Source organism: Nyctereutes procyonoides, unplaced genomic scaffold (genome assembly GCF_905146905.1).
Source record: "Nyctereutes procyonoides isolate TBG_1078 unplaced genomic scaffold, NYPRO_anot_genome, whole genome shotgun sequence".
NCBI lineage: Eukaryota > Metazoa > Chordata > Mammalia > Carnivora > Canidae > Nyctereutes > Nyctereutes procyonoides.
In genome coordinates this window covers 38,800,889-38,810,749 of record NW_026575134.1, presented here as the reverse complement: position 1 = coordinate 38,810,749, position 9,861 = coordinate 38,800,889, and the positions used below count along the sequence as shown (strand labels likewise).

The window sequence follows — 9,861 nt, the reverse complement described above, 5'->3', positions numbered from 1 at the left end:
ATGATTTAAATGTAAAAATTAAACTCTAAAACGAACACTAAATTTTTCAAGCTTTTAGAGTGAGGAAACCCTGTATAAATACAAAACAAAGCACACAGTAAATTTGCTGCATAAAAAAAAATCAGTTTTTTGCCCAGCAAAATATACCACAAAGGAAAATAATTAATATTGAGAAAGAAATGTTTGCAGCTGTTATAAATAAGAGTATTTGACTCAAGATACCAATTTAAGGGGCACCTGGGTGGCTCAGTCAGTTAAGCATCTGACTTCAGCTTAGGTCATGACCTCTGGGCTCTAGGTCTAGAGCCTCAAGTGGGTGGGTTGCTCACTTAGCAGGAAGGCTGCTTGTCCCTCTCCCTCTTCTCTTCCTCCTCCTCATGCTCTCTCACTCTCTCTCTAAAATAAATAAATAAAATATTTTTTTAAAATAGCAATGCAAAAGCAAGCAAAATACTTTTTTTTAAGAGTGTGATATATATAAGCACATCATTCACAAAGAAATAAAACTAATTTTTTGTTAGAAATATGGAAAGAAGCAACGTGACTCATTATGGGGAGGGGAAATGGCAAACAAAACTAAATTACGCCCTTTTTCATTTATCATAATGAAATGTTTCGTCATAATAAAAGTTTCTTAACATTGTCTTTGAGAGGATTTGGAAAAGTACTCACTCCAGATTTGCTACAACTTATTTAAATAGAGCCTCCCTCTGGATATGAGCAATATCTACCCAAATTGACCACATTCATGCTCTTTGGCTCAGAGATTCCTCTACTAAATATCTTCTAATCCTAAAGACATATTCAAACTTATCCACACTAATATATATATTATCACATTGTTTCTATTTGTAAAGATTGGAAACCATATTGTTTACCAGTGGGGGGGATGGGGGACGGTGGAGAGAGTCTGATATACAGATTAAGGAATGCAGCTGCTCAACAAAATATAAAACAATCATTAAAAGAGGTGAAATTTCTCTTTCCATACAGATCACCCAGATATATTAAGTGAAAAAACTGAAAAAAACACGTGCAGAATATGTTGTCATTTCCTGGGGGCCTAGGGGAGAGCATATCAACATTAATGTTTCCCAAATACAATGCAAGGTTCATATCTGGAAAAATAACAAGTTTTTAACAGTGTTGGGCACCCAGGTGGCTCAGTTGGTTAAGCATCTGCCTTTGGCTCAGGTCATAATCTCAGGGTCCTGGGATCAAATCCCACATCAGGCTCCCTGCTCAGCAGAGTCTGCTTCTCCCTTTCTCTCTCCTGCTGCCTCTCCCCCTGATTGTGCTCATGTTCTCTCATGCTCTCTCTCGTCCTCTCTCTCTCAAATAAACAAAATCTTATAAATATAAATAAATAAATATATAAATAAATAAATAAATAAATAAATAATTTTTTAAAAAAACAAGATTTTAACAGTGTCAACCTTCCAGGGAGGGAAACTGGAGGTTGAAACGGAGAGACAGAAGGAGTCCTAGGTTTTTACTCTATGCATTTGCTTTTGTACTTGTGAAATTTTTACCACGGGGATGCTTTATTATACAAACCCCCAGATATGGAAGGCAGAGAGGCTAGAGGGATGCAAGGCGGGAATGGAGGAAGGGAGGCAAGAAGGGAAACAGCAAGGAAAGAAGGAAGACAAGGAGGGAGAATGAGGAGGCAAGGAAGCAGGAAGGGAGAAAGGCAAGGAGGAAACCTCCCCAAAACAAAAGCAACAAGTCTCTAATGGTAGTAATACAAAAACAAAGTTGTTCCCTCTGGAAATCCAAATTTTTCTGCAGCAGAAAATAACTACTGAACATTGTTTTGTCTTGTTTTTTTCCCAATTGCACCTCAGCCCTAGAACCTCAAATTCCCAAAAGAGCCAGTGTGGATCCCTTTTATAGTCCCAGCTATAAAATCCCTGACTGGAAGGAACCACACAGAGGTGGAAATCAGCTTGCACAAGTTTCAGAATACAGAAGAGAATCTGGAGGCAACTCCAGTGTAAGTAAAGCAAAGTAATTCTCCGTTTTCACCATCAGCTGTTTATCAACACAGTCAGTGCATGCAGGAGATGGCCTAGGGAAAGGATCAGAGCCGGAGTTCCCCAGCTTCACCCCAAGACTGGGAGGAATCACTTCATCATTGGTGAGGTCATGAAAATGGAGCGAGGGAACTCAGTTGGGCTGACTGTTGCCTGGGAAAGACATGAATGAACAAATAATTGAATGAATCCATTAATAGATCAATTAATCGATATTGTGTGCCTTTAATGTATTCTTTGCATATGGTATTATGGCCATTTGATGAGCACACCATTCGATACCTGGCCCTTTGCTGGGAAGTTTACATGGATTTGCTCACTTGAACCTCACATAACTGCTAAGCAGACTTTACTTTTTCCTCTTCTTAGTTTTAGTTTTTTATTTTCAAGTCATTAATTTTCACAGAAAGATGATACAAAGAGGTACGAAGATAGTACACAGAGGTCTCATGTATCCGTCACCCATTTTCGAAGGAAAATGGTTGCATCTTATACAATTATACTATGATACCAAGCCAAGATTGTGTGTGACGATACTATGATACTATATCAAACAAGGTGTGAGTGACAATGTGTGTATCCAGCTCTGTGGCATTTTATCCCATGTACAGATTTGTGTAACCATCACCACAGTCATGATGCAGACCTATGCTACCACAGACATCCCATTCCATACAAACCTCCCTTGTCTAACCCCTTGTAGCCATGTCCCTCCTCTCCCAACCCCCTGGCAATCACTAGTCTGTTCTCCATCTCTATGTTGTAATTTGGAGATTATTAGGTAAAAGGAATCCTGCACTATGTGACCTCTTGAGTTGGCTCTTTTCACTCACCATACTGCCATTGCCATCCATCAGAATTGTTGCAAACATCCATAGTGTGTTCCTCTTTATTGCTAAGTAATATTGTTGCTAAATAATCTATTCCACCGTATAGATGTACCATTATTTCTTTAACCAGTCACCTATTAGAGGATATTTTGGTTGTTTATAGTTTTTAAGTGATCATCAAAAATTATGTACAGGCTTTTACATGTGTGTAAATTTTTTGCAAACATAATTTCCCAGGAGCATAAGTGCTGGGTGGTATGCCACGTGTGTGTTTAGTTGTTAAGAAACAGCCAAACTATTTTCCAGAGTGACCGTACCATGTTACACTCCCCCCAGGCAGTGTGTGAGACATCCAGCTACTCTGCATGCTCCTTAGCATTTGGTATTGTCACTGGTTTTTATTTTAGCCATTCTGATGGAAGTGCAGTGATATCTCACTGTGTTCTTAGTTTGCATGTACCTAATGCCCAATGATGTAAGATATCTCATCATATGTTTATTTATCATCTTTGAGATATTGGCCCTCGTTGGTGAATTTTCTGTTCATCTTTTACCCATTTTCTAATTTGATTGTTTTCTTTCATATAGACATTGCTAGTGTATATTCCAGGTATAGAAAGGACTCTATCCCTTTGTCATACATTTTATCAGTTTGAGTGAAATGTGGAAACCTTATTTCCCTTTGCATTCCTTTTTTCTCCCCATTTGTAGTATACTTGCCTGAAATATTTCCTCCACACATATTAAGAACCACGTTAGACCGAGTCAAACCTTTTGCTTCAACTGTCAAACAGGGGCAGCCTGAGTGGCTCAGCAGTTTAAAGCTGCAAGCTGCCTTCAGCCCAGGGCATGATCCTGGAAACCTGAGATCGAGCCCCATGTCGGGCTCCCTGCATGGAGCCTGCTTCTCTCTCTGCCTGTGTCTCTGCCTCTCTCTCTCTCTCTCTCTCTCTCTCTCTCTGTCTCTCTCTCTCTGTCTCTCTCTCTCTCATGAATAAATAAATAAAATCTTTTTTAAAAAAACTATCAAACATAACCCAGGTAACTTAGGAGAAAGCAAGTCTCTTGTACTTACCTATATGTTTGCTCTTCCCATGCTGCCCTTAAAAGATTCCTTCTTTTAAAATCAACTAAAAGAAAAAAGATAAATAAAAAAATAATAATAAAATCAACTAAAAGAAAGAGTTTGGCAGAGTGCATAGAAAAACATTCTGCAATTATGTGATATGTACAAGAAACTCACTTCAAAGGTAGTGATATTTGTAGGTTTAAAGTAAGAAGACAATAAAGATATACCATGTAAACACTAATCGAAAGAATGAGACAGTAGCTATATTAATATCAGAAAGGGTACATTTCACAGAAAATAATAAAAAAACCTACTAGGCCCAGAGAGGGACACTGCATAAGATAAAACGATTAGCCTTCCAAGAAGAAATAGTATCTTAAATGCACAGGCACCAAGCAATGATTTGTCAGCATCTATCTACATCATGCCTCACTCAGAGTAGGCACACACTAATTACTTTTAAATAAATAAACCAAAGAAGGCAGGAATGTCTAAGTTCTTTTTTATATTTGCTCTGTCTTTTAGTTTTCTTTTTTTAAGTTATTTGTTTATTTGTTTGTTTGTTTGTTTGTTTATTGAGAGTATATGTGAATAGGGGGAAGGGCAGAGGAAGAAGGAGAGAGAGAGAGAATCCCAAGTAGGCTCCATGAGCAGTGTGAGCCCTGGGGCTCAATCTCATGACCCTGAGATCATAACCTGAGCCAAAACCAAGAGTTGGACACTTAACTGACTGGTCACCAAGACAACCCTTAGTTTTCTGTTCTTAGAGTTAACCCCTCATGACTCCTTGAATCAGAGAGGCACATTTTTTTTAAAAAAAATGAATATACCTTCTTAAGAGAAAACAAAATACTGTGCATTAATTGTGAAAAAAATCTATCTGTAACTTTAGTTGTTTTGCTACATTTCATAAATCTTTTCATTCATTTCCTCTTTCATTAATTAATTTATTCATATATTCAATTAGCCAGTATTTACAGAGGCAGGCACTTGCCCCAGCTGCTGTATTCATGGAACCTACAATTCATGAGAAAAATTGAAATTAAGCAAAGATGTATAAATAATTTTACAAATAATTATCAGTGTTAAACTGATAGAAGATAAAAGGACCAAGCTTATGGATTGGCACACCCAGCTCAGTTGAGCAGTAGGAATAATAGCTGAGGAAGGGTTGTTCAAACTGAGGCCAGAATAAAGAGTAAGAGAAATGGAAATGCCTATTGGAATGAAAAGTGGACCAGATAGTACTTAAGGGAAAGGGAGGAAAATGCTGGAGAGGTCAGAAGTGGAGGAAAGCAAAGAACATGAGAACATGATGGCTGCTGCATTGTGCACAAGGAAAGAAGAAACTTAATATGAGGATAGGAAATAAAGTAGGAGCCAGATCATGTGGAATTCTATGGATGAGTCGAAATCTTCAGATAATATAAATTGCATTTAGGTGTATTTTGGTATTTTAATAAAAATATGTGGTGCATAAAAGAAAGCAAAAATTAATAAAAATATTTTGTATGTTCTTTAATTGATAGATTTTTAAAACACCAATCAGTTTGCACCCTGAGAACATACTTTTTGGTCCATGGCAATTTCCCCAAACTATAGACGAAGCTCTCTAAGTTTAGTGACAAGGTTCAGCTACCTCCATGTTACTCTTTAAAATCCAAGTCTGGAGGGTATTATGCTGAGTGAAATAAGTCAATCGGAGAAGGACAAACATTATATGGTCTCATTAATTTGGGGAACATAAAAAATAGTGAAAGGGAATAAAGGGGAAAGGAGAAAAAGTGAGTGGGAAATATCAGAATGGGAGACAGAACATGAAGGACTCCTAACACTGGGAAACGAACTAGGGGTGGTGGAAGGGGAAGTGGGTGGGGGTGGGGGTGACTGGATGATGGGCACTGAGGTGGGCACTTGATGGGATGAGCATCGGGTGTTATTCTATATGTTGGCAAATTGAACACCAATAAAAAATAAATTTATAAAAAAAAAAGAAAATATTACCTAAAATAAATAAATAAATAAATAAATAATAAATAAATAAATAAATAAATAAATAAATAAATAAAATAAAATCCAAGCCTATCTGGTAACAGAAAATATCCTCTAACACCACTGTGAAAACAAATATTATATCAGTATATCATTACCAATTCCAAAACTAAAGGATCACACATGGCTTTAGCTTTCTCTTCTTTCTTTGCTCCTTTTCAGCTGATGCTTAATCTTTGCTAGCCATGGAACAAAACAATGGCACTAAAGTAACTGAATTCATCCTCCTGGGATTTGCTGGTCAACACAAGTCTTGGCATGTCCTCTTCATAGCATTTCTAGTGATCTATGTGGCCACCCTAATGGGGAATATTGGGATGATCCTACTCATCAGGTTTGATTCTCGCCTTCATACCCCAATGTACTTTTTCCTCCAACACCTGGCATTTGTGGATCTCTGCTACACCTCTGCTATCACTCCCAAGATGCTGCAAAACCTTGTAGAAACAGAGCAATCCATCTCATTCATAGGATGTATGGTGCAATTACTGGTCTACGGAGCTTTTGCAACTACCGACTGCTACATCCTGGCTGCAATGGCAGTGGACAGGTATGTGGCCATCTGCAACCCACTCCGCTATCCGACAGTCATGTCCCAGGCAGCCTGCGTTCAACTCCTGGTTGGCTCATACTTCATAGGCTTCTTGAATGCCTCTGTAAACACAAGTTTTGCTTTTTCACTGAACTTTTGCAAATCCAATAAAATTAACCACTTTTTCTGTGATGAACCCCCACTCCTTGCCCTCTCATGCTCCAACATTGACTTCAACATCATGCTACTAACTGTCTTTGTGGGGTTTAACTTGATGTTCACTGTGCTGGTTGTCATCTTTTCCTACATATATATTCTGGCTGCCATCCTGAAGATATCTTCTGCTGCAGGGAGGAAGAAAGCCTTCTCCACATGTGCCTCCCACTTGACAGCAGTCATAATTTTCTATGGGACTCTCTCTTACATGTACCTGCACCATGGGACCAAGGAGTCTCAAGAGCAAGAAAAAATGGCTTCTGTGTTTTATGGCATTATGATCCCCATGTTAAACCCCCTCATCTACAGCCTGAGAAACCAAGATGTGAAGGAAGCCCTAAAAGAGATTCGAAAGAAGGCCTTCTAGTTTGATCATTAATTTCTAATTCTTTACACTTGTAAACAACCAGACTCACAGTGCCAGTGTTTAAGAAATCAAAACCAAGGAGCCAAACAACATAGGAAAAATTGCTCAGTTTTTCTAACACTGAGCTGCAAATAAAGTAACAATGAGACAAACAGTTTACACCAGTGTAACTGGCAAAAACCGTAAAAAGAATGATAACACCTATTAATTGCTGTGATGTAAGGAATATGATGCTCTCACCCATTGTTAATGGGAAATTGAAGTGTTACTTCACTCTAGAAGGAATCTGGCAATATGTTTTTAAAACAAACAAAGAAAAACTCTTCAATTCAGAATTTCAGACTAGCAAATTGATATATGGAAATAAAGGTTCAAGTCTATAAGGCCATTTATGTAAAGATACTTATTGCAGCATTGTTTAGGAAGACGAGATCAAGAAAATGAATATTCTTTAATAGGGAATAATGTGTATTGTTGTAATTCCAAAGTCTGTATCTATTGCTGCATAACAAATTTCTATAAATTTAAGGGCTTAAAAACATGATGATTATATTATAGTTTTATGGGTCAAGAATATGGACACTGCTTAACTGCATCCTCTGAGATGCTACAATCAAGGTGTCAGTCAGGACTGGGAACTCATCTGAAGGCTCAACTGGGGATCCACTTCCAAGCTCCTTCATATTATTGTAACAATTTACCTCTTTGCAGTTGTAACAGATTCCTGCCATTAACCAGATGTTGCTCCCAGCTCTTAGAGTCTATCCACAGTTCTTCTCCATGTGGCCCTCTCCATAATCTTTCTCATATCATGGCAGCTTACTTCTTCAGTGCCAGGAGGCTATATACAGGCAATCAGTATACATACATCATGTGAAACAGCACACCTTTGTATGCCCAAATTGTACTGCTACTTCAAGAGTCAGTCTCTCCCTGAAGTTTTCCCAGCTTAGCACTTGTTCCTGCCAACTCTCTAAGAAGGTAATTCCTTCTTCCACTGAATCTCATAGCACTTTATTTGCAACAATAAACATTATTTATTATTTATCACTTCCTGTCTACATTATTTACTTGCCTAAAGACCCTCAATTTCATTTATAAGGTAGTTGAGATACATTGTCTTTGTATAACCTTCTAACATCTGGTATAAAGACTTAGAGATAGTAGGTATTCTATAAATATTGAATGAAGAAATGATGATAAAATACAATAATATAAACAGCTCTCTAACTGGAAGTTATGTAAGAATGTCGCCTACACTAGTGGTCTTTAAATATCAGTTGTAGACAGCAGCATTCAAATGATCACAAAAAGTTTTTTTTAAGATTTTATTTATTTATTCATGAGAGACAGAGACAGAGACAGAGAGGCAGAGACTCAGGCAGAGGGAGAAGCAGGCTCCATGCAGGGAGCCCGACGTGGGACTCGATCCCAGGTCTCCAGGATCACGCCCTGGGCCAAAGCCAGGCGCTAAACAACTTAGCCACCCAGGGATCCCCACAAAAAGTTTTTAAAGTGCAAATGATCATATCCTAGCCCTGGAGGTGTTGATTCAGTAACATTAGTCAGAGCCAAATATCTATAATTATCTATATATGCAGAGTGTTTCTTTATTAGTATAGTCCACAGGAAAGTAGTATATAAGAGCACGGGATTTTAAATGGTTTAGTATGTTGTTGATAATGCCAACCCTGACACTCATCAGCAGTGTCCCTTTACAAGTTAGTTGGTCTTTCAAATATTATTTCCCATAATAGTACATATATCATGAGATTTTTTTGTTTGCTTGTTTGTTAGTAATAGATAGGTAAGCTAATGAATAGAAATCATAGTACCTGGCACTAAAAACTCTCAACAAATGTGAATAGTAATCAAGTACTAACAAGGATTATTTCAACATGGGAATGGCAGACATTATAAAAATGCCCTCATTACACACAAACACACAGAGAGTCAATAAAAAGTCTCCCAAGGTTTGCAACATGAACACTTTCCCTTTGGGAAACTCCTCTCTCCTTCAGCAGAAAGCTAACTAATGAGGTTGGGTTTTGGGGGCAGGGGTTGTTTGTTTGGTTTTTTTAATCCTATTTCAGCATCGAGAGTCACAGATGCTCCAGGGAAAAGGTACTACTCCCATAGACATCAAATATAAACTCTCTCTGTGAAGAAATCATTTGGCAAAAAAATCAGCCTGCACTAGCCTGCAGGGAAAAAAAATCTAATGACAAATCCCCTGTAAATAAATCAAATTGTATTTTTCCTATTCTGCTGGGCATTACTTCAATAGATGGGAACCACAGTAAAATCTATAGGATTAGAGCCAATATGGCAGCATAATCAACTCCAAGGTTGAATAGAGTCATCTTATCTTCAGCAAGGTAAAAAGTATAAATGGAGAGGGGAAATTATCAATTGTTTTGAGAAGTTATAAAATAGCAGGTGCCCTGGGTGCCTCAGTGATTGAGCATCTGCCTTTGGCTCAGGTCATGATCCCAGGGTCCTGGGTTTGAGTCCCAGATCAGGCTCCCCACAAGGAGTCTGCTTCTCCCCCTGCCTATATCTCTGCCTATCTCTCATGAATGAATAAATAACATCTTTTTAAAATAATTTTAAAAATTACTTCACATCCCACACATTTTTCTGAAAAATGCCTTACTCACCAACAATATGTTATTAACATTTTTCCTAAGAATACATATAGATCTATCTCATTATTTTTAGGTATTTCATGAAATACAAACTATAGATTAAGTCTCTTT

At 37.8% G+C, this 9,861-nt stretch overlaps 1 protein-coding gene across 1 annotated transcript; it reads left to right on the top strand.

Annotated features, from left to right (window-relative positions):
* Positions 1–6,172: 6,172 nt before the first annotated feature.
* LOC129494285 (putative olfactory receptor 5AK3) lies at positions 6,173–7,102 on the top strand. Its single transcript, XM_055301124.1, has one exon. It carries the CDS (start codon positions 6,173–6,175, stop codon positions 7,100–7,102), a length of 930 nt encoding a protein of 309 aa, XP_055157099.1.
* The last annotated feature ends 2,759 nt before the right edge of the window (positions 7,103–9,861 follow it).

Bases quoted from the DNA above. Each gene is read 5' to 3' on its own strand.
- LOC129494285 (XM_055301124.1), top strand. From the start codon at position 6,173: ATGGAACAAAACAATGGCACTAAAGTAACTGAATTCATCCTCCTGGGA.